Below are 26,002 nucleotides of genomic sequence, written 5' to 3'. Positions count from 1 at the left end.
AACACAGAGAATACAATAAACACATATGATAATGATTTAAAGATTGGTAAATCTACAGAGTAAGTAAATTTACCAATCTCCCTTCTCATCTTAAATCAAATCATTCAGCAGTGCATCTATGATAATCAAGAGACATTTCATTATCATTTATATTGTACAGTTATAACAAACAATTTTTACAAACAAAACAGTACATAACATGTGAGCTAATAAATCACTTTTTAAGTACATAATACACACACTTATGTTTTCTTTATTTTAGAACAAGGTAATTCAGGTGGCTGCTCTAAGATCTCATTCTCATAGTCTGATAAACACTTGTCTTCTTGGAGGACTATATGCTCTTCGTTGCAGACGAAGTTTGGTTGAACAATGTCGTCTACTGGGGAATTGGCACACGATTGAGCTTTGCAATTCTTGCAGATCGTTGTACATTTCAAATTACTTTATCAGCAAGAGCAGACTCGATGACAGCCTTTGGCACACCTGCAAGACACAGTTTTGAGGAGCTCTTCGGGTGCTGCAACTCTATTTGTTGTAACATGGACTAGACCATGTTTGGATGTCTTCCAGCCCCATAGCAGTGGATCGGTGTGGTTGTTGCTCCACATTTGCACTTGCAAATATGTTCTCAAGGAATGCTGGCGAGCAGCTGCTGGAGTTGGAGGCAAAGAAGCGAGGTTAAATTCATTTCTTTGTAGCGATTTCTGAAACATCTCGTAGCGTATTTCATCTAGTGGCATATCACTACGTCCAGAGTAGATTGCCGCAATTAATTTCTGTCCTGCCACATCAACCTCATCTGCAGTAGTTTCGGCTTTGTTAAACATCCTTACAGCTTCTTGCAACTGACTCTCTTTCTCCAGCACCTTACAGAAATTCAGTTTTCCTTTTCTGAAAAAAGCTGATGTAGTGTCGCAACCACTGAATGCATGAAGGAATAGGATATTATCCTTAGCAGGTTCGGATGAATTGAAATTGCGTGGACTGTAAAGTTCATTGCTATATTGACCCTTTCCTGGCTTCAATAAATATATGTTGGGGGAGTCTGGAGCTAATGCAGTCAAAATCACCAACAGGTCAGTGTCTTCCCCCACAATAACCACACAATCAGCATGCTGGGCGATGACAATTGCACTGGTCACAATTAGTGTCAGCATCCTCCTTCGCCTACTTTACAACAAACTGCTCAGCTTTAAATTTCTCATTCAACATGGAGATAAGACGGTTCTTGTTATGTTCATTTGATATAAATAATTATTGTGGCATTGTCACCGACATTGTCTCATCAAACATAACATTTGCTGCTGTCAGCTTATTGCCTCTTCGAAGTCGTTCCGCAGATTTTATACCGTTCGCACTTGTTTCATCTGGATATCCATCGAAAACAATGGTTGCACCTTGTTCAAAGTAATGTTTAACATACTCGACATATTTATTTAATATTGACGAAAAGGGTTCTCGGGCCTGCCACAACACACGGTGTAAGACGTAGCCTCCATCTATGACATAAGCAGAGTTACTCATATCCATTGAATCCTTTTCAGGAGTAAACAGTTCGTAGAATGCTGATTTGCGTGTTTTACGCACACCAACTTCGTCAAATAAGGACAACGGATACGGAGCCAGCTCAAATTGAAAGTATTGTTTCAGTTGTTCATTTGATTTTTTATGTAATGAAATTCTGCGGAAAATCGTATCAGGGTTGACTGTAACTTCTTCCTTGTGAATTTTCACAGCAGAATTAACACATCGTAGAGGCATCACTCTTTGTTTTCGCTGAAACTTGACAATACCAAAATTACTGCCAATCATCCTCGAAATGCTGGAATTTCCGGCTTCATAAGCTAGGTGGCAGTTAATCTTCTCTTCTCCTGTCAGTCCAGTACTTACTTCCTTAACTGGGAATGGATCATGAGAGGTAAACCAGTCCAACAATTTCTGTACATCAATGTCGTCTCTTAATATACGTGATGCCCTGGCATCAACATGCTGCTCAGTTGTCGCAAATGACTCTCCACAGAATGTTTCAATTTGGCAGGCATTGAAGAGATCCACTTTGCCAGAGTAGGTACTGTCTGTAATACCTATTACTTGTACATGTTTCCATACTCATAACTTAATGAATATCTAGTAAAATAAAATGTTTCATATACTTCATATTTACCATGAATAAATGCAAGCATTCTACTGAACTATCTATAAGTGAGAAAAAAACAAAATAATTCACACCTCAACATGTAAAATCGCATATACCTGTTAATGTAAAAAATTATTAAAATAATTAGGTTTTGCTAAATATTGAAATAAATTTCATATAAATGATGTACCCCATTTTTTTTTGTTTAATGATGAGCCACTTCAGAGATGTTGAACGTGCAAAACCGATAGATTTGGAATTTCCCACAAATCTAAATAAATGAGTAATTTTCAAATTGTCTTCTAAAGAAAACGCAATACCCCTTTTCGTATATATTGTATTCATTTGAAGCGAAATTCAACTATCTAAATTTAACTTCTTTAAATACTTTTTGATTGGTCGCTTCGTTTTGGAGAAATTTGAGAAAAACCTCAAAAACAAACAAAAATATTCAGTTTTTTTCAAAATGGCGGATGAAGCTTCACTCGGAAATTGGGGAAAACCTTATGTGATCATACTAGGGGTATGCTGAATACATTAAAACAGTTTCCAGGTTTCCTCTAATTATTCGTCAGCACTGTCTTTTTTTAGTCTAATTTTACTGGCCTAATAGAACTTGTGTTTAAATTTATATTCAGATGACTGTTAATGTGTTTCTACTTTTTGTGTTGTAAATATGTTTATAGTATCAAAACAAAAATTACAGTAAAAATATTCTAATAGTATTTGGCTGAATAGTTAATTAATGAGATATTATGTCTTATTACATTGCCTGTTTGCTTTCGTACAAAAAGGTTTGCCAAAAAATAAATCAAACAATTGACCATATTTGGTCAATCACGTTGTGCGTGTTAATATATTAGCTGTTTGAATTTAATATTTAAATAAAAATAATTCCCTCCAGTTGCTTTCTTTGAGGCAGTGGACAAACAGTTTTACAAATTTATTGTTACATTAATATTTAATTGAGGAAGGGCCTTGCTGTTGGTGATTGCCAGTTATAAATGTTTAATTAAAATAATGTTAATGATTCCTGAACAAAAGCATCTCGCTAAATATCGCGCCGTAACGTTTTTATACGCAAATATGTATACAGTATATAAAAATATAAAACGCTGTTTGGAGACTTCCATAGACTGTAATACTCAATAATGACACAATCCCAAAGTGGTAATTGATGTATGTATATAAAATAATATATTATGGTCTACTATAAATAAATCAAGTTTGCATTTAGATATGTTTGGCGATATCGAAACAATATGTATCTGTAATACAACTACAATGATTTGTAGGGCAATAAACACGGTAGGTAGTTAATCACTAAAAATGTCTTCATTAAAAAAACACAGAAAAACTGGGATCCCAATCAATTTGTTAGTAAGCAGAATATTTCTTGATGAAAGTTTTTGGTTTGTAATAAAGTATATTCCTTTTTTTTTTTGTCGGTTTTTAAAAGTTTAAACTGTGTGTTTCCGTCTACAGAGAGTTTTAATGCTAGGGCTGTTTTATCATTAAAAATGAGTACGCATTTCTTACTTAAGTTATCAAGATTCAACGCTCAAGCCATGCGCCATTTCTTATGTACTAAGTAAACTGTTACGTATGAAGTTTAGATCACTTAGAATTTTAAATAGAACTGTTTCAGATATAACTTGAAAATCACGTTTTTTGATTTCCTTTTAAATAACTTATTTAAATGTAGTAAAACATCAATAATTTAGTAACATCTTATAAGAAACGATGTAATAATGTGCAAATTAGACTACAAAAATTACATATGCAATCACTGTGGTAACTCAGTTTTGATAAAATAAGACAAAAAGTGTTGGGATAGAACCCACGACCCATGGCACAATAGTGATACGTAAGCGACACCATTCCTTTAGAATATGATTTTTATTACACGCTATGTTGGATATGTGTTTATTTAAAAGATAATAATTACATAAATCGTAATTCTCGGCGTTGTAGTTTTTAGATTTCCAATTTCACATATAGCTAATGTATACAAAACAACGGAACACAAAATACATTATAGGTTATATGCACGTATATAAGTTTAGGAATGTACATAATAGAATATTTTATCATACAAATTTGTCTAAATTTAACTCGGGTAGGTCATATGCTAAGATACGGTGGCAACCACTCGCTTCAGAAAGCCGAGTAGGCCCTACTCATCGGCAAGAGCCATATGTTCCTTCAAGGGCAGGACTCGCTGATAAAAGCTCTCGGGTATGAAGTCAGTGGAGCTGACAACACTGGTAAGCTGATCCCTCCCTGTCGCCCAGCGCGGCTCGGCACGGCCCGGGTGCGAGAGAGAGGGCAACCGCAGATTGTAACTGAGATAAGGCGCGCTTCCAGCCGCCACCGCGGATAGAGCAGCCTCTGCTACCTAGCGGAATTCGGGCGACTGCATTAGCCTTCCAGCGCCCTTAATGCATTGTGGTAGAAGTAATTTATGTTTAAATATATTTTTTTCTATAAATATGGGGGAAATGAGTGTAAACAGAATATTTCGTGTCAGGGTTATGAATAACCATAGAAAAGAATTTGGAGAATGAATCATGGGGTGTGTTCTATTCTATTACTTCTAACTGTTCAGGTCTGAAATAAAAGCAAGTTGAAGCACATGTTTTCATAATTGATTGCACCCTATAGATATTTATTTTTTATTATTAGTGTTGTGGGAATGGTCAAATTTTCATTGCCAATTGAAATATGAAGCGAATAGTAACTATTTGTGCGAAGTTGAATCGAATGTTAATATGTAGTTGCTTTTCACAAGCAAAAAATTTCTTTTAATTAATGTTTTTTATTCTGAACTCACCGCCCCTATTAATAAATTATGTAATAGTGTTCCACATTTAAAATAAAACTACCGCTTTACCCTCATTTTTATTTAATAACATTTAACACTCAACTATTTTAAAAAAATCCTTATATGAAAAACCAATTGTTATATTTTTAACATTTGAATGTATGGTTAGTTTATGTTAGCTGCATATAAAATAGGCCGTACTGTTAACCTGCAGGAACTATTGGTTAGTTTGTAACAAGTCAGAATCGTGCCTGGCTAAGATGACGATTTTTCCTTGCACAAACATAAACACTAGAAGAATATCTCATGAAATTTCAGGGAGTTGGGTGTTAAGTTATGTTGATTATTATGATATGTGAAGACTGTTACTAGTTGAATTGAAATAAGAGAGTTTCAAATAAATTTTGCAATGTATTTTTCTCACGTCCCAAATTTACATGTGTCACGATCTGTCCAAAAGATCGCTACTCACAGTCATGTGCTTTCACGAAATAATGTCCCTAGTGACTCCATCGTCTATGTACGAAGATGCACTGGAAATAAATCCCTGTGGGCCAGCAGACCACCCGGTCCTATGCTGTATGTCTGTAGCCTAAATTCGAGCTAAAAGTCCAGTAAATGATGAGAACGATGGTTGAAATACATTTGTGACACTGCCCCGACCTGGAAAATCATCTGCTTTCATTAACTCACTTTTATCTGTGAGCCACCACCCCCCACACGTCCTTTCGGCACAGTTCTTGAACAACAGCTAACGAGACACATCACAATGCAGAACACACAAAACAGTACAAAATGGGGACTTCCCCTGAAGCACTGCCTTCCTATTGGCTACAAAGATTGTTCTTAAAACTACTATTCTGTAATTTCCTACTCAGAGAGCTCTCTCACAGTCCTGGCAAATGTCTGTGTCTCACTCTAACACAGGATGCAGTGAAGTGTTGTCTATCTTTTTGGCGCCTCTATGTCGTGCATTTTTTTTTTTTTTTTTGCCCCTCAGAAACAACTATCCTAAGTTCTAAAAACATCACCAACACACTATGAAACACATAGGTAAGAATATAGTTCTAAACATAACATTTAAGGGAAATAAGATATTGAAAATCACACTTAAATAAATAGTAGCCTAGCGAATCTTGAGAAAAATAGAAAGAATGTAGCTAAAACTTTTTTTAAATAAAATAATCCAATATGAAAATTAATTACAAGAATATTCCAAATGATATAATATAAATACAAAACTTGGTCAGTATGGCCTTGAACTATAAGCAGCTAATATACCTGTTTTATCGCATAATCGTTGCACGTGCATAATCGTCACACCAATATTTTAGGGTGTCAAAATTTGGATAAAAACCTCTTGCGTAAACGTCACATGATGTTTTAGTCCCGTTATTAGATTCCGAGCTTTTTGTGTAGGTATTTTTTTTTGTATAAAACAATGTATTTTAAAGTAGAAATCTAATATTTATTCGGACATTACCCCTTCCTTACTTATTTAATTAACGGAAATACGAAGTGGTCTGATGTGTAAATTTTCTTCTAAAGAGGTTTTTAAACGTTATAATCTTTATCTGTTTGTCTGCGTTGCCTCGGTGTACCGCTTATAAAAATGTAGCCATCGCTAGTTGGCATCATTCATGTTAGGTTATGTTGCTTCCCGTATAGAGCGTGCACACGTAGTTGGATATTGATATCTCGCCGATTGCATGCAATGCGCACTCTCTGTTGAGTACCGAGTTAACTACATTTGATGGCTTGCACTCTTTCGTGGTAAGTGTGTACTACGACGATAGTTATAAGTTAGTTCAGGCTCGCATTCGGGTCACAGATTTTGTTTTTCTATTTAAAATTTTAAGAAAGGTTTTTGTTGCTTGACTTATTATTTTTAATTGTTTGGCGTGCTTTTGTATACCCTACTTTTTAAATAAATGTACTTTCCATGAATGGGTTTTTGTTTTTATGAATAACTTTACCTAACTTTTTTTTTTCCATACTAGTCACACCCCTACTTTTAAAACTTGATTTTAGTATAAATTGTGCGATGATTATGCGATAAAACACATTAATGCATTACTGAAAAATATTATGTTTTAAAATGGCTCTGAAAGGCTGGGGAATATAGAGGCTTAGATTGTTACGAGTTTAGCTTAGCTAAATTTAAAACACTGTCAGTTGGTGTTAATTGTTGGTTTGGTTAGCAACATTAAAAATACATATTTGTGTTTTATTCAGGACAAATAGTAGCCTTATCAATATCATTTTCTGAATTTTTTTTTGTGAGCACGAACTCTATTGGGAAAATACCAAAACTGGAACAATAATTATTTATTCCATATTTGCTATTTTCTCATCCAAATCAAGTATTCTCTGAAACCGATTAAAAATTGGTTGTCTGTTAAGTCAGTTTACGGACGATAGTTTAACGTGACAACGTCATAACAAAACATTGAAATGATTGATCCAGAGGAAAAGGAAATATCATATTCGGCCTGAGACTGAGCCGTAATAGGTTTTTGCAACCAAATCATTTAGGCATTAAAAATATTATATTCTTTGAGGAAGAATTTTTTTAAATTTTTCTATCTTTTGTATGATAAAATCTACCTCTGCATACTTTTATGAATAAAATTCAATCATTTTTATGGAATTATCACTATTTTGTACGGATACAAAGGAGTGAAATGAAATGTACAATTTAATTAATAAATTTACTTTTATTTACATTCATTATTCAAATATATTTATTACTTTTGAAATGTTACGTGCGCCGTATTTATTTTAACAAGTTCAAAAAAAAATTTTGCACCTGCCGGGATTCGAACCGACAACCTTACGATTAGAAAATAGTGCTGCTGACCGCTCAGCCACGAGGCCATATTTGATAATTTATAGTTTCAGATGATATATATATCTTTATAAAAATTTAGTTCACGGTAGGGGAATAATATTATTTTGTTTTAATAACTCGATTTTATAACAAATACGCATCCCAAATACACCAAACTTATTTATGAGGTGTTACAATATTTTTTAAAACATTGTGCAAAAGATCCCGGTTGTAATTTGAATTATTATGTGTAACTGTAAAACACCATTGTTGGTTCAAAACGTATTTGAATATTCATACATTACTTTTAAATAACCATACCGATTGTGCTGAAAATCGGTGTACGATCGTTAAATTACATAATATTAATAATTCAAACGACGAAAATATGATTGAAAAGTCAAATCGATGGTCGTTCCAATCGAGTGGAAGAGAGATGCCATGCATGCGTACAATGAGCATGAAGAGAGATGCCACGCATGCGTACAATGAGCAAACAGGAACATCCGTAGTGGGACACTTTTTCGTGCGTGCAGCCGGCGTTCATTGATTTATTAGACGTTGTCACGTCAAAAACTAGCGATAATTGTGAAATTTGTTTGTTTGGGGAATTCTGTATTGTAGAATGATTCATGGTAAAATTTTCAACTTATTTTCTAAACATTTCAATAAAGGTTTTTTTTTCCTGTGTTTATCGATAAATTATTTATGATTACATCTGGTTATATATCAATATAAGATCTGACATTATTAAAGTTCACAAACATTATTTGCAATATATACACATAAAACTTTCAAATATCTTAGTTAACACAAATTGTAAAAACATGTAAACAACTATCAGCATTCGCGCACACTTATCAAAAATTATTCATACATTGTTTACATTCTGTTCTTGGCCACTGCCTCGAAGTCAAGAGAGGGTTGTTTGGTTGTCACCCACACTGTCAATATCACCATGGGGGTGTCATTATATACCATGTTTACATTTGGAACATTTTTCCATCACCCCTCTTCACACGTGTTTCTCATCTGCTTTTGCTGGGGTGTAGCTGCACAATCTTGGAACAACCGCAGCCAGCCACCTAGTTTCCCTTCCCCCTCTGTCAGCTGTTGGCAAGAGGCCTGAATTTATACCTGCACACTCCATGCTAATGACGTCATGTCATGCCTTCTGTAAATTCTTGCAATGAATTACAGTTTTTCATCCTTCTGAAGATACTGCATACTGCAGGAGATCCCACGTAGGACAAAGGTATGAGTACATTTAATTTAGATAAATAAATGATGGATTAAATGCATTATTCTACTTATCTCGGGTCTATGCGGTCTTTAGTGAATTGTATTAATTTGTAGTACAGGGTTCCTTGTAAACAATAACCACCAAGCCTGTAAGACTTAATAAGTCCCAACATTTCTCCCATAAGAACAATGTGTTTGTTTCCTGTTTATAGCATTTCATGAATGGTGCATTTCTGCTTATAATTTTTGGTTTCTTCAATACAATAATTCCAAAAAAAAATATTAGTTTCCTAACTATTTTAACACTTAATCCCATCTGTGAAGTTAAACATGTGAAACCATTTACTTTACATTTTACATAAGTTTTTGTTTACAATCATTGCTATACCGTATATGTAGATTGTTCAAATAGGATTGTAATGCAGAAACAAAATGTAACTGTGTCAGAACACTAGCGCTGCATGTTAGTGCTGGCTAATGCTGTGTATTTGATACATCGAAGGTACTTAACGTTTGCAGTTACACGTCTGCTGGCACCATTGTCTTGGGGAGAGAAAAAAATCTTTTCTTTCCTTGCTATTCTGTTGTGTTTTCAGTTTGATACTATGGCAAAAAAAAAAAAGGGGGGGGGGGTGTTGTCTATTGTTGATAGAGTTTAATAGGAATCCCAAAAAAACACCTGTTCAAGTGGCAAAGGAATTGGACATTTCCACACTAAACATCATCGTCACTAATCGTGAGACAATTTTACATTAAAGTGGCAGCGTGTCTTTAGAGACAACTAAAATAGAAGCTGGAAGCACGATAAATTTGAAGAAAAATTGTTGGCTTAGTTAAGCAAATTAGACTAATTAGAGTATTAAATGTACTCATCAGTGTTTTTTTTTTTTTGTTTTTTTTTTTAACATTATATTTATTTTTATAGGGTGATGAGTCCATTGGTATAATGTTGAAACACTAACAAGTGTTAAATTGATATTTCCTGCGGATAGTGTTTTTTTCTTTTGTTTTGCCCCCTTGAAAACATTATAACAGGGTTCTGCATACATTATTTTTGTAGACCACTTTAAATCCATAATTAATGTGTTTTGATTATAATTTAGCCAATAGTTGTTTTCTTTTATTGATATAAAAATTTATGAAACTTCAATTTAAAAAAGTTAAGTAACATACAGTACCGGTCAAAAGTTTAAGACCACCCCATTAAGTTAGAAAAACTTTAATTTACATCCACGAAATGTGAATACAGTGCAATACAGAAATTATACAATGTATGGAAAACATTATTGTAAGTGCCTAGTAGTCTATAGAACCACCATTGTGTTGTATGCATTCACGAACACATGATTGCATGCTACTGACCAATTTCAGGCACATCTGGCTGATCTCATTCAACACTAATGAGATTTTCTGGCGCAGTTTTGCTACCGATGTCGGTTGATAGGATGCAAGACGCTGTCCAATTATATTCCACATATTCTCTATTGGGCTGAGGTCTGGGCTTCGAGCAGGCCATGGCAGAACAGCAATTTTATTTTCCTGGAGCCAGGCGATGGTTGCACGAGACTTGTGGCAAGGTGCGTTGTCCTGTTGAAACGCAAATAACCCTGGTGGAGCCTGCGTCCAGAGGGCAGCATGTTCTCACTGAGTGTGCACATGTACTCTTTTGAATCCATAGTCCCTTCAAGGAAACGTAGAATTCCAGTCCCGGCAGCTGACATGCATCCCCATACCATGACGGCACCACCTCCGCATTGCACAACAGGGGCCAAACACTCGGGGAGGTACTGTTCTGAAGGGTGTGCGGCGAACACGGACCTTGCGCGACGGAAAAAGCTGGAAACGAGTCTCGTCGCTAAACAAAACCTTACCCCAGTGCTCCATACCCCAGTTTTTCTTGTCACGACACCACAAAATTCTAGCACGTCGTGTTTTTACAGTTAGCAATGGCTTTTGCAGTGGGTAATACTAGTGCAGACCTTGTGGAACACTGGCACGGCGATTTGCTTTAGCAATCATGCCGATTGTACGGTCTTGGCGTGGCGACGTGACTCGCGGTCGTCCGCTGCACTGCAAGTCTTTCACGGCAACGATCGCATGATATTTGCGAATAGTGTTCGTCACACATGTCTTACTTACATTTAACAGCCTCGCAATCTGTCTATGGGTTTTGTCGCACTTGCTCATACCGATTATTTTCCATTTAACACTGTCTGACACACTTTGCTTACCCATTGTTTACAAACACTGGTCAAGTAATTTCCGTATTGCGACAAGGCTGCAAACTGGTGAAAATTTCTCTGAACACCGCACATGCACAAAATGTGAACTATATTGCTATCTGTTGAGCAGAAGATAAACTACGCGCAGGAAGAAAGCAGGCTTCTGTAGCTTACTCGATAGTTAAGTTATGAATTTTTAAATATCATGTAAAAGAGTGCTCTTTTTTTAAATATTTTTTTTTTTTCAATAAATGTGCCTGGCTTTTATTTGGACATTTTTTTCGGATTTTTTTTTATTCAATCAAACTGACAAGCACACTTTTCTATGCCAACAAAAAATTCCACGTAGATGTAACTTTAACAGTATAGGACACAAAAATTTTTGTATGTCACAAAATGTGGTAATTTTGTAGTTACAAGAAAATCTTTAAAAATTAATAACACCTAAACTAAACATAGCCTATCGTCGCAGCTGTAGGTATTCTTTACTTATATGTATAAGAATATTGCAAAAAATTTGAATACGTATATTTCTCGGCAAAATGTTAGGTTCTATCGATGCTATTTTATTATTTTACACAGTGGGCTTAAACTTTTGACCGGTACTGTAAATAAATGTTCGGCTGGTACAAGAAGTGTTTAGTATTTTAACTTGCATGATAAGCTTTAAAGATTTTGCTTTGGAACTATTAATAAATTATTAATAAATACATAAATGAGTAGATGTCTTAGCTGCAGATTTGCGATGCCAGCTGGCCAGCAGTGAAGCTGAGGAATAAAAGGGTTGGCTCGCTCCTGGTCAGCAATGTCCTTAAGAGGTGGAGAAATGCCTAGGCATGGGCGATTGGCTTGCTAAGACTATGCAGGGAAGACCAAAGTGGGAATTTCGGAGACTTAAATACTCGGGTACGTACACCTACTGCAACACAGATAATAGCCACATTAAAAGTATAATAAATCCAAAGAACCAACCGTGAGGTCAACCACTAAGTGAGGACTTAAGGTATACTAATAGTTATTGATTTCCACTTACAAGTGATGTGGTTGTTAAAAGGCGCGCGAGCATGTTTAATGAGATGGTAATTCAAAATAGGGTAAAGAGGCTCCAGGAAAAATTTATTCACTTCACTAAATTATATAGTTTCAGAAGAAAAGTAGTGGGGGATATCTCCGCACTAACTGACTACATGCCAATTACGCACTGTCACTGCAATTTATCAAAATCACATGGAAGACAGCCGATAATGTTGAGCTATGGTCAACTGGAGACTAAATGTTGAAAGCAGGAGGGGCAGTGTGTAGTTAAACCTGGCCCGAAGGCGTGGCGGAAGGATCCAGAAATCTCCACTGGCAGGGGCCATTGTTTTTCGCGAGAGCTGCCTAAAGAGGGGAAGGTAGCCAAAGCCAGCCATGTCTGAAAGGTAGCGCTCCCAATAGGCAGATTTGAAGATTACAAGAAGGGGAGGTATAGTTTAGTTCCTTCCGTATCCTACAGATGGTACACTGAGGCGGTGCTATGGGTGCAACATGGCTTTTGGGACATCTTCAGGAGGGCAAGGGAAGGAGAGCTCAGCCTTGGCACAGCACCATGTTCTTAGAACAGCAACAATAAAGGGGGGATGGGGCGTCTGGGAAACTCCTAGTGCGGTATGGACTCTGCTCGAAACGTTACGCCTTAAGTAATCTAAAGCTACGGTCACACACGACGCTAATCTCGCTATGTTCACTAGGCAAATAAATTATAGCCATCTGCATCTCGGGTGTTACTGGCCACACAAAGCTGTGTTTTCTATATTCGCTATGTTGGCAACATCACCAGTTGTTTGGTTCTCAGTTATTTTTCTAAAACATCGCTGGCTTTGCGCATGTGCAGATAAAAGAAATTATGTTTTTGCACGGAATTGTGCTGTACTTCTGCATTTGCTTTTTATGAAGTTTAATTTCTCTCAATATTGTGCTTTAAATAGTAAAGTCGAGGGAAAAGTTAATGGAAAGATTATGAAAATATCCATTTTTATGAAATATCTATTGAAGAATATAGAAGGCAAGATATGCAGGCCAGTGCCTGGGATTTGATTATAAGGGGATGCTATCAAACTTAGTAGAATTTATCCTGAAAAATTGATAAATTTGTTTTCATCCTCACTAGAAACTGCTTCATAATATGAAATTCTTCAAAAAATATTTTATATTTAATTCATGAACCCATTTCTTTTTACGTTCACATACTTTGAGAGCCAGCAGAATATTATTATCATTTGAATCATCTCTCAAATCCAACAGCATCTCTCCTACATCGCGAACTAGACTATCCTGTCTGGCCACCTGGTGCAGCTTTCTGTGTGGCCTCTGCTTATGGGGCTGGAACAGGATACGAGCGCATGACAAAAGGTGCCGAGCTTGTCTCTGTATTATTTTATCCATTTAATTCCTAACTCCTGTCTGTATTCGTCCAATATTTTCTTCAAAATTTGAAGAATTTGTATGTCACTCAACTTCCCCCCCCCCCCCCCCCCCCCCCACTCTGAGCATAGTTCACTAGAATTTTAGCAACCTTAATGTCTGCCATGTTTACATTCCTGTAGTCCACAAAATAAAATACACCAAATACTTTCACAGTCAGTTACAAGTTTTGATACAGCAAATTATCTAACCTGAAGGATACCAACTTTAATTTTTGCTATTTGCAGCACAATAAATTTTCAACTTTCAGTTTGTAGGTGACGTGATGATTCTGACACCTGCTGCCGGCAATGTTTACTGCCAATGGACATCTCACAGCAGTTTCTCGAAGCGTAGATTCTCGTTGACTCGTGAACAGCACTTGACAAAAGGCAGTGCACATGAGTAAAATTCAATGATTCTGACTAAAAGTTCACTTTACAATTTTGCATATTTTAATTCCCAGGGCTTGGGGCAGCCACTTATGACAAATCATGTTCGTGCCTGGCTAAAAAGAAGACTGTTCCTTGCGTTGCACATACAGAAAAACACTTACAAATTATCTCATCAAACCAAAATGCTCAGAAAATTTTTATTTTATTTTAGTATTTAACACTATTCTTGTAAGTTTGTATCCAGCGACAGGTGATGCTCTCCCTCCCTCAGGTAATCCAAGGGAAGTTGATGAGGACCATCACGCGCAGAACAAAATCAGACAAGGTTGTTTTGTATTTCATCATGGAATACCTGAGCAGACAACACTTTGGCTTACCTGTTGACTGCCCTTCCATTCTCCCTTACAATAAAACCTCAAGTCCTATTGTTTAATACAGCACAATGAAAGTCTAGAGCCGTGTAGAGGTGATGCAGCACTTGGTATGCGAGCTAGTGTCGCTCATGGTGCTCCTAAGCTCATGGCCTCGAGTGCAAAGTAGCTCCAGGTAAATAAGCCCTTGGAGAGTTTAGAATAGCATATGGCTACAATATTGCAAAAGTTTCACGTAACAACTACTATGAATGTGCCACACACTATTGAGTTAAAAGTATACCTAGTTAAATAACTAGATTCTGATCGTAACTAGTTCAGTAGAGTCCCGCTAATCCGGACTAGTAGGGACTGAACCCTGCCCGCATCATCAAAAGTGCGGATTAAATGATTAAATTTTACTTAAAATGCTTGTAATACAAGTTTTAGATTGGGGTAAAATTATAAAAATATTTTTTTCTTTATAAATAAAACTTTTAGTTTTAATACTAATGTACACATAGACGTAAGGTTTTACTTAGGAACTAAGAACGTTAAAAATTAGTAAATATGTATTTTTTTTTTAATCCTGTCCAGATTTAGCGGATGCCCTGACGAGGGGGGTCTGTATTAGCGGGACTATGGTATAGTTGAAATAAATTTTTTTTATTAGAAGAAATTTAAATGCTTACATTTAATTCATTAAAGCAATCTTTGTTTTACACTGTTAACAAGTGTGAGGGTCCCTTTTACAGCATTGCCCGCATCGTGAAGGATTCAGGGGGGGATGTCCCAGACTACTTGCTGAACATGAAGAAGGCCAGCAAGCGAGTCCGGAGGAGGCTGGAAAAGACCGCGCCTGAGCGGAACAGCATCTCCACGACACCGGTGTATGAACTTGAAAAGACTCGCCGCATGAAGTGAGTTCTATGGTTCAATGTACTTGCTGACCCTGCCTCCATTTCTGATACAGTAAAACCCTGTTAAGAATTTTCTCAAGGTGCTCAGAAATTTAAACTTATTAACAGGGAAATCTTAATAAATGTGTAAAATTATATAAACCATATTTATAGGTTAAGTGCAAAATTTTTTAAAATTTAATATTGTAAAACTTTGTTAAGATGTTTTTCAAGGGACTAAATGCAAAAAAATTATCAGGAAAAACATTTTTGAGGGAAATAGTTCAAAATCAGTTAGAACATAAAAACAAATTTCACTCTGACACACTGAATTAACTCAAAATTACACTTATTTCTCTCATTACGTTCAGCATGTTGGAAAATCTATACATGTATATCAGGAAACCTAATTATTTAAACTGAATTTAATTAAATAAGCACAAATGAAATCAGTATTCAAAACTAAACAATCATAGCAAAAAAAAACTCTTATTGCTTTGTAAAATATTGGGTAAGAGTAGTTGGTTTTAAGATTATTTCAATCTGATGCATCACAAAATTTTCAAGTTCTCAGGTCTTCCCGTGCTTTATCGCATAATTGTTGCACATTTTATACTAAAATCATGTTTGAAAAGTAGTGGTGTGGCGTTTATACGGAAAAAAAATTTTTTTTTGTTAGGTAAAGTTATTCACAAAAACAAAACCCATTCATGGAAAGTAAGTTTATTTAAAAAGTGGAGTATATAAAAGCACGCAGAACAATTTAACTTAATAAGTCATGCAACGAAAACCTTTCTTCAACTTTAAATAGAAAAACAAAATGTGAATGCTAGCCTGAACTAACGCATAACTATCGTCGTAGTACACACTACGAAAGAGTGTGGGCCAACAAATGTCAACTCAGCTCTCGACAGGGAGTGTGCGTTGCATGCAATCGACGAGATATCAGTATCGATATTCGACTATGTGCGCACGCTCTATATGGGAAGAGATATAACAAAACGTGAATGATGTCAACTAGCGCTGGCTACATTTTTATAAGTGGTGCACTGCAGCGACGCAGACAAACAGATACAGGTTATAACTTTTATAAACGTCTTTAAAAGAAAATTTACACATCAGACAACTTCGTATTTTTGTTAATTAAATAAGTGGTAATGTCCAAATAAATATTAGATTTCTATTTTGACTTTGAAACACATTGTTTTATATGGAAAAGATACCTACACAAAGCGCTCGGATTCTAATAGCGGGACCAAAAACATCATGCGACTTTTACGCGAGAGGTTTAGTATCTAAATTTTTACACCCTAAATTATAGGTGCGACGATTATGCGATAAAACAGGGTATTTTGCCATGAAAGGGGAGTCACCTTCATCATCAATCTCATCTTCTGCTAAACAGGCCTTGTACTGTGCACATGAATCTTCTCCAGTTTGTGGCTAACATGGCAGGACCGCATCATCAACTAAGACATAATCTTATAAAGTCATGAAATTTTCAGTTGCTCTCGAAGAGTCTTCCAGATTTTACTGCATGTAGAAGCTCCTGCATCAGATCCACTGTCCTCAAAAGATTTTTCAGCGGAAATACCATCATCTTGCTGATCACCAAAGCCTGCTTTTCTGTAACTACAGTAGAACCCCTGTCATACACTTTTCAACGGAGGGCACAAAAATGGTGTATGATGCGGGAAAGTGTATGAAAAGGGAATGGTAATAATGAAATTTTTTTCCAATCTAGCATACCAGCACAATGCCAGATTAAACATAAATACATATGTGTAAATAATTGCATTACATTACTGAAAGATATGAATTCATAATTATATTATACACAAAACAATCCAATCGTAAAAAAACAATAACAAACGGGGATATTCAGTTCAAAGATAAATGACTGCACAAAATATGAGATCTGTACCTTGGTAAAGCACGTGCACCATTTTCATGATCATTTCTTGTTTGCGCCACTAGTCTCGCTTGGTGCTGGCCATAGATGCTACTAGCGAAGTGCACAGTCTTCCTGATACTATCCATATCTATGGTGAGATAAAGTTATTTTCTTACGTTTGCAAAAGTAAACAATGATCGTTTTTCAAAATAAAAGCATTAAAACGGAGTTTATAAGGAGGAATATAAAAAAAATTTGTGAATTTTAGGATTTTTCCGCTTCGTAAAAACGTATGAAACGGGAAATTAATGGTTTTATAAGTGTATGTTCCGGGAAAGTAAACCATTGTAAATATAGTACTTTCGGCGGGACCGAAATTAATCGGTGTATGACACGGGAAAATGTATGAAACGGGAACGTATCATCGAGGTTCTACTGTATTGCCAATGGGGTTTATTTGAGCATTTCCTATGAAGCAGCTAGGAAATGCATGATCTTGTAATCACTAGTTTTGACACTTTTCCTCCTTGTTATTAGTCGTAACACACGGCACTTATGGAAATGTTGTTTTAGAATTTTTATGATGCCCTAATCCATTGGTTGTAGCTTGGATGTTGAATTTGATGGGGAAAATTCAGTCTGAAACATTTCTTAGGTGAAAAGCACAATCTTTCGATTTCCACTCCCCATCTTAGCATTAATGCTCTCTCAGTCTTCAACGCAGACTTGTTATTTGTAAACCTTTTTAGTTATTATCAAATACAATTATCAAATTATTCACGAATACAAATATTGAATTTGAATAACAAAAATGAGAATTAATTTGTATTCACCTTATTTTCCAGTTGATCCAGAAAAGTTTGGAGAACCACAAAATACCGTGAAATCCATTGCAAACTATTTTACAAAAAAAAAAAAAACTTTTTTTTAAATTTCTCTATTCCCAAATTAGTGATGGAATGAGTCATAACATAGTTATTCACTAGTTTTAGTTGCTAACAGCAGCCGGGTAAATTTTATTATTGTAATATTGCAATATTATAAACATAATTTTTACTAATTTAATCTGGAATCTTAACCCATTATTTACTTATTAACATCTGTTTCATCATAGATAAATACAGCAAGTAAACTGCTACTGTATCACATGGTGTTAGATCAATTGTGACTTGATTTATACGCTGTTGAAACTATGATGTTAACTTCTTTCAATACCCATATCAATGGAGGGTGGAGTAGTCCATGGTTTTTGACATTTATTTATTTTGTTCCCGCTTCTGGTGCAAGTGATGAAAAGAATACAAATAATATTTTGTTTTCAAGTTTGAAATGACGGATATGCCGTGGTTTGAATTGTTTACGTGATTTTTTCTGTTACGGTTTAGCGAGACAGTACTGGAAAAAAAATTACGAATACTTGTTGCATGTTTAAAACATTGCTTATTCCCATTAAACATTAAAAAAAAGTGTGCATGTGGGTGTGTGCGAGTGTGCATGTGTGTGGGTGTGTGCGAGCGTGCGTGTGTGTAGGTGTGTGCATGCATATATACATATATCACAAATTACTTAATCTTACCAGTGAACGTTGGTTTATGTCAACTCACGAGGTATGATTAGAGTCAAGATTTTGTGGTGTTATTTTAAGACAAATTTCGGTGTAAAGAAATAAAGATTTCGGTGTTATATGGTTTTATTTTTTTGCTCAAAATACCCACGGCAAAATTTTCTTGCTTTTCTGTACGACATGCAAATTTATTAAAACAAATATTAATAAACACTAAAACCTCATGATCTAATTACAATTAAGTTCATTTGCAAATTCATAGATAGTTAAGTTCATTTGCAAATTCATAAATTCAAACTTTTAAATAACTACTAAAAATTTCACGACTTAATTACAATCACATACACTACAAAATTACACAATTAAGCACTTCCAAAGTTACTATTAAGACGGTTTTATTGAAATGCTATCATAGTTAAATTTTCCGCATTTTCTGGAGTGAGACGTTGTCTTCTGTCACTAACTACCAGTGAGTACCTGGAAAATGAACGTTCTGCATCAACATTTGATGTTGGGAACCAGATTGCCCTTAAACTGGCTTGAGCAAATTCACTGTAGTCCCCTTTAGGGGAGCAAAGTACCTTTGCAACATCAATTTGGCTTGTTTCTGGCAATGAAAGTTCATCCTCAATAATTTTTTTGAAAGCAACATAGCCATGTATGAATGTATCAATGGGAAGATGGGAAACAGAAGGCAAGTTATGCAGAGACATCTGTAGGTTTGCATCTTCTATGCTAACCCTACTCACATTTCTTGGGTTGAACAGCAAATTAATGGCATTAAAGACTCTTAGACAAGGATGTCGTTTAACAGATGAGTTTTGCCTCAAACGCTTATGTTTCTCACTCGCGACATGTTTCACAAGCGTATCGCGTCTCTCGTAGTCTTAGCCTGCAGTTACAGAATTTGCACATTAAAATTTTATCACTGATATAAAATCCTTCGCTGGAAAATTCTTTCGATCGGTTACTGGCAGAAACCTTCGTTTTAGGCATTATCAAAAAAAATTTTACTCACATAGGAAGAATTTAACCTCTCAATACGCAAAAACTTGCCGTGCTGGAAAGATCAAAACAATGGAGAATAGATGTGAATACAAACGCATACCGAATACCAACATACGTACGTGAAAATTAATACCGACATAAACATGTACTCTTTATTATTTACAATCGTTACGTTAAGCAGGGTTAATTTTATTTTCGTAGCCTACGTACTTTATTTTAAATAAACAGTAAAAGCAATGCGGTTTAGTGTGTAATATTTTAATGATTAAAAACGTATTCGTAGAAAAACATATTTTGGACGTTTGTTATTTTGGTATTTACAGAAAGTGAACGGTGGCCATTGTATCATAGTTATCAACATCTTAAATTATTATGGTACACAAGATTACAGTTTAAAGAAAATATTACGTTAATTCCAAGACTTCATTTTAAAATCTATAATGAATCACCGTCGCATATAATATATATGGCTACTAGTTACTGTAAGAAATATTTGATTGTGCTGAAGATGTGAATTGTCCTTACAGAATGGGAAAAAAAAAACGTAAATAATCAGGATAGACGAACTTTCGTGACATATCGCGGATATCGCACAATTTCGTTTTATTTCGTGTTTTCAAGCGGTTTTCAGTGTTATTTCGTTTTATTGCGCATTACCATATAATCGTGGCTCTAGGTATGATATGTCAAGTATTCGTAAGCAAGTGAATATTCGTTATTTTTAATTTGAATGCGATCAGATTATTATTTTTATTCACATTCAAAAACTCCAGTATTTGCACAGGCCTAATTATTTGCAATTATACTTGCACGTTGATGTCTTTATGTTGTAAAAATGTCATGGGTTTTTTCATTTTCCCAATTACCAGTAATGATAACTTTTCAGTGCCATCCATGTTGGCACTTAATAACACTGTCACCTTTTCCTTCTTTGTTTATTTCCAGAACATGTTTCACCTTTTAAAACATAGTTTTGCCCGGAAGCATGTTGAAAAACAGACCACATTCATCGTTGTTGAATACATTACTGTATTTTGGTTCCAAGTTCTTTATAATTGAGTTCTATTGACAATTTCCACTCTGTTCTTAAATCTGTTGAGCAAGCCATTCGAAGCCTAAAATTCAACACCTATTTGTTCAGCTTTCTATCTTAAAATTGAGCCATTTGTGAGGATTCCAAGTGCCCTCTGCTCCTTAAACCATGCCAAGAGTAAATTTTCATCTTCTTTGTATTTACTAACTTTCATTGTTTTGACGAAACACTAGTAGTCATTATTCCGTTCGAGTTAGATGTCTACATTAAAGATTTCTTTTTCCCCATATTTACTTCAAATTTGGTACCCAAAGAGTCACATAAACTTCTGATATTATATTCAGTTTTTCCTCAAAGAAAACGCCTTCCGTTTAATGGATCCACCATTACTTCTAGATGTCATTATGCACTGTTTTTCAATCCCTGGATAACTTTGAATTCACCCGTGACAAGTACCACATGGATCACAAACCTAAATACAGTTATACCTTTTTCTTAGTAAAATAAAAGAGAGATAGAAGAAACATGTGGAAATTAGGGATGGGTCGGAATCGGTTCTCGGTTCTCGGTTCTCAGTTCTCGGTTCCTACGGTTCTCAGCATTTTAACCGGCACCGAGAACCGCAGCTAAAATGTCGGTGCCGGTACCGGTACCAGCAGTATAGCAAAACCCTTTACAAAAATAGTCCTTCACTACAACTTAACTGCAGCATGAAATAGCTCATTTCATGTCCAATTCACATATGAATTATTTTTTTGGACTTCTGTGGAATAATATTCATCTATAACTTAAAAATAAATTACACGTGAAAATATTTAATATTCTCGTCCATCTGTAAACAAAGTACATTTTTCAATCAAAACATAACAGTTGAAGGTGCTATAGATGTACTGTAGTTCATCGATGTGTGCAACTGTATAACGTGCCTCAGCACAGATATGAGAACAGAAAGACGCCATTATTGTTTCACTGGTTTTTAAAATAGGCAGTTCATTGAGTCATTGACACGTAAGTATTGGTGACTGGTGTATAAAGAACAATTAAAAGTGCAAATTCTATGGTATATTTGTTTAATATAATTGATGATTGATTTTAAATATTTCCGTAACAATTTTCGGCATTCTAAAATTTTATTCTTTTTGTGCAGTGCTGTGGAGCCATCTAGCAGAATGGCTAATAGCTTTCTCTTTTAGGCAAACGGGATTGCTTCGAAAGTGGCACGTCTTTGTTTTTAGTGTTAATAGCATTGACGAAGATCCCGCGGACACATCATGATAAAAAATAATGTTTTTAAAGTTGTTTATATTTTAGCAAAGTGGTGTATGGATGTTTAGATGTATTTTACTGTTGACTGGTCAAACAAAATGCTTGTTGACACTTGTAAAGTATAATTATTCTGACAAAATAGTGCAAATTGTATAACAAATAGCATCAGAAGTGTGGCAGTAATTTACTGCAAACAAACTGAATTTGATGTAGACAATAAGTTTGATGGACCATTTATTAATTTAATTCTTTGAAAGTTCACAATCATTTTATTTATTTCCATTATTGAAATATTTTCTTTTTATTCCTATGTTTTAAAGGAGGGTGTACGTAGATTTCTTGAGGTAATTTATAGATTAATATACTAGTAAATTTTAGTTTTATTAAGTGTTCTTTATATTATTTAGAATTATTTTTCACTAATAAATATTACATTTGTAATAGGTTGGGGTGTTTGCTGTAGCTTGAAAACTATACTAAACCTTTTATTTGCTTTGATAGCCTTTTTAAAGACTGAAACATTATGCCAATGCATTTCTTTGCAAGCATACAATAAAAACATTGAGGACAGAACAATACAAATAAGTTATTATTTTTAGTGTTATAAAAGTAAATTGTTGAAGATGTAAGTCTGCACACAGGCTTTTTAGTGCTTGTATTTGTAGCCAAAACAATACATAGTTTATTACTTGAAACACCTCATAAATAATGTGTGAATAATGTTTATTTTATTTTTTTAAGTTAGAACCGAGAACCGGTTTTTAAGAACCGGTACCGAACCGAGAACTGGGAAAAAAACAGGAATTGACCTATCACTAGTGGCAATAAACGTAAATCATAAAAGGACACATAAATTAAAATGTTCTTATATCCAGCATATAAAAGTTTTTACTACATTGCTCAACAAACAATAAAACTGTGTTTGATTCTACAAATTACTCTGTTGGTTATGTCATGTGACATACCAAGAAGTCAACAAGTGGCTGGTGGTTTGCTGTGTATTTGTCAGACGATATGCCTCAAATGAACGATGTGGTGTACAGAGGTAACATCATCACAAAGTCTATATGAATGCAAGCAGATAATTGGTTGAAAAATACAACTTTAACAGCATGCGGCATGTGGCAAAGGTTTTGACGGTTGTGTGTCGTTATAAAAATTCTTTGTTATTATTTGGAAATATGTAAATTTTTATAAGTTTAATGATTTATATAGTGTAAAAGTTAAAGACAAACTTTTTTTCCCTCAAATGCTGAACATTATATGCTGAAAGCATCTATATACGCTAACATTTTAAACAGGAAGAATTAACTTAGGGATGTATATAAGTGAGGAAGGGAATCATTTTGTTAACTACATAATAGGCGGGAAAATTATTATGCGGGAACTTTTCAAGCAAGTTTCACTGTATGGAGGAAATTTTGTGCGTTTTTCTAAGAAATTTTGTTTTGGTTTCTGTGTGCAAGTGGAGAGACACACACGCAGAGAGTGACAGATACACACATACACACTGAGAGAAGGCGACAGTTTATACACTCCAGGAGTTCCCAAACCTTTTAGATACACAGCTCCCTTAATCTATATGTTATTTATTTCTGCAACTTCACCAATATGAGTTTGTCCCAAAAATCATTAAAACAATTTTATAGCCCAAAGCCACAAATTATAATGACTAAATGAATTTTTTTTGTTTCTTTTTAAGATTTAAATGTGTAATTTGAATTAAACTTTTATTAATAAAGCTATTTCATGATTAAATAACATGGTATGGTAGAAAAAAGAGGTAAAGAAGTGAATATGTAGAAACTGTAGCTGTAACATCGTTAAGGCAGTTAAAACTCACGCACTCTGGTGTTGCTAGTTAAGTTATTCACGTAGGTCAGTCAATGTGTGATGTGTAAAACAGTTTCACAAGCGGAAGGTAGGCATTCCGTGGTGCCACATCACGTGCCTGTTATTATATCTATTTTAGCTATGAAGTTACTGGCTGTAAATACGGATGGCGGCAGTAGCAGTAGTACTGCCGTAAGTGAGCTGACTAGAACTAAAACCAGTCAGTGTAGTTTCACTCATAACATGCATGCCAGCCATCACCCAGTAGTTTTGTGTGTGTGTGCACATGTGAGTGTCAAGAAAAGTTAATACTTCGAGCATGCATCATATAACAAGCAACTTGTAGTGAATATGTACAATACACATTCAGTGGATTTTGCAGAGAGATCAGAGGTTTATTAAACTAATGATGAAGGTTGCAATATAAATATTAAATGTGAACTTCAAGCAGAGCTCAATCAGTTTAGTGTCAGAGTTTTTTGATAAATAGACACATTTATTTAAAAAGAAATAAAAAATCAGAATTCCAAGTTTGTAACAACCATGCTAATGATTTTTTTTTTGTGTTGTAGGAAACGATTGGAAGCCAGAAAGAGGAAAATTAAAACTGCAACAGTTATGCCTCCAGAGAAATTGAAGAAATAGAGCACTAATTTGTAATAATGTTTGTATGATTTCAGTTTTGTAAGTAATGTGATACCTCATTAATACACACCTGAGGGGATAGAAATTTACCTACTTTGTAATAACGAGGTTTGTAAAAACCATATTTCCCCACATTGCTTATACATAATTTATACCTAATGTCAAAACAAAAAAAATATATGTGCATTCTTATAGTACTATGTACTACAAACCTGCATAAGAGCATTCTCTTAAGTAAAAACATGGTTGGCCTACATAAAAGTTAACACAAAATTATTTACAATTTTGAACGGTATATTGCTACAGCTTATTGTTATTACATATCTAATGAAGCACTGAGAAGATTAATGTAAAAAAGAATAAATTATTTGATTTGCTTCTGATTTTTTTTAAACACACTTTGGACAAAGCCACACAACTGGCAAAATGATTTAATTGTTTCAGTGTTAGTATTGCAGGAAAGTGTAAATTTAGGGAAAACTCTTAAACTCCTTTATTACATAAGTACTTCATTTCCTGTATGTATTCTTTCTTCAATATATACTTAAACTTTATATTAAAGAAAAATGTTATTGTATAATAGCGTACTTATATACCATGAATACTCAAGCCATACCCAAAATATACCTATGATATAAAAAACCACAAAAGTTTAAATTTATTTTTGATTAAATTAATTCATCTTATTTGTATTATATGGTTAAATAAACATTTACAAAAAATTATGTTTTATAAAGATTTCGAATGAGAATTTACTAGTGGTGTGCAGGATCCCGAATTTCGGGAAAAGTTTCGAGAGGGCATTGCTTTTTTTTCCCTTCGGGAGGTAATAATATTTTCCCCGGTATTTTCGGGAATAAAATTATGTTTGTGACAACGGCTCGTTTGGCCTACAATAAAAGGAAAAATAAAGAGATTGCTTTACGGTTTAATAAAGATAACACATTTATTAATGAAATTATTTTTTAATGTCAACGTATATTCATGGGGAAAAAAAATCCCAGAAAATGATATACATCACGATCTTCTAAACTTACATAACTTACTTAAATAAGCAGTCGGACTGAAACGCAACGCTGAACGAGACATTAGGTACTTTAATAGTTTGCCGCATTATTGGCAAATCCCGTGTATATTGCACATTTCGTAATTTTATATTTGTATTAATGTTTCTGTTTACCGGAAAGAAATTGTATCACAAAGTCTAAAATTGTTTCATCAAAAAATCAAGACAAAAAACAATGACGTAATTATCAGGGACAGCTGTGATTGGCCAATGCGTCACATAGAGGCGGGGTTACGCTACAGCCCACAGGAGATGGCAGCACCATCAGTTTTTTTTTTCCTGTGACACGTAAATGGTGAAAATAAGATTAAATTGAATAAATACTTTTCTGGTGTTTATTTGAGGTCTA

General features: G+C 34.8%; 1 protein-coding gene and 1 long non-coding RNA gene across 8 annotated transcripts in view; one reads left to right on the top strand and one right to left on the bottom strand.

The window, feature by feature from the left end:
- LOC134531134 (probable ATP-dependent RNA helicase DDX52) overlaps positions 1–24,676 on the top strand; it is an 87,938-nt gene extending 63,262 nt beyond the window's left edge. For 5 of the 7 annotated variants that reach the window (XM_063366732.1, XM_063366737.1, XM_063366733.1 and 2 more), the window contains 2 exons: positions 15,201–15,365; positions 24,515–24,676. In XM_063366732.1, the coding sequence (XP_063222802.1) occupies positions 15,201–15,365; positions 24,515–24,587 (238 nt within the window). In that variant the 3' untranslated portion in view covers positions 24,588–24,676. Of the gene's footprint in view, positions 1–15,200; positions 15,366–24,514 lie in introns of those variants that run through there. The other 2 variants (XM_063366735.1, XM_063366731.1) reach the window with 1 other exon arrangement.
- Positions 15,512–17,408, bottom strand: LOC134531138 (uncharacterized). The gene is made up of 2 exons (XR_010074948.1): positions 17,269–17,408; positions 15,512–16,976 (listed from the first exon to the last, which is right to left on the bottom strand). It is a non-coding gene; the product is annotated as an uncharacterized LOC134531138 (long non-coding RNA).
- Positions 24,677–26,002: the final 1,326 nt, after the last annotated feature.

This window comes from Bacillus rossius, chromosome 3 (assembly GCF_032445375.1).
Source record: "Bacillus rossius redtenbacheri isolate Brsri chromosome 3, Brsri_v3, whole genome shotgun sequence".
Taxonomy (NCBI): Eukaryota; Metazoa; Arthropoda; class Insecta; order Phasmatodea; family Bacillidae; genus Bacillus; species Bacillus rossius.
Note: the sequence above shows the minus strand (reverse complement) of the source record. Positions and strands in the feature narration are given on the sequence as shown.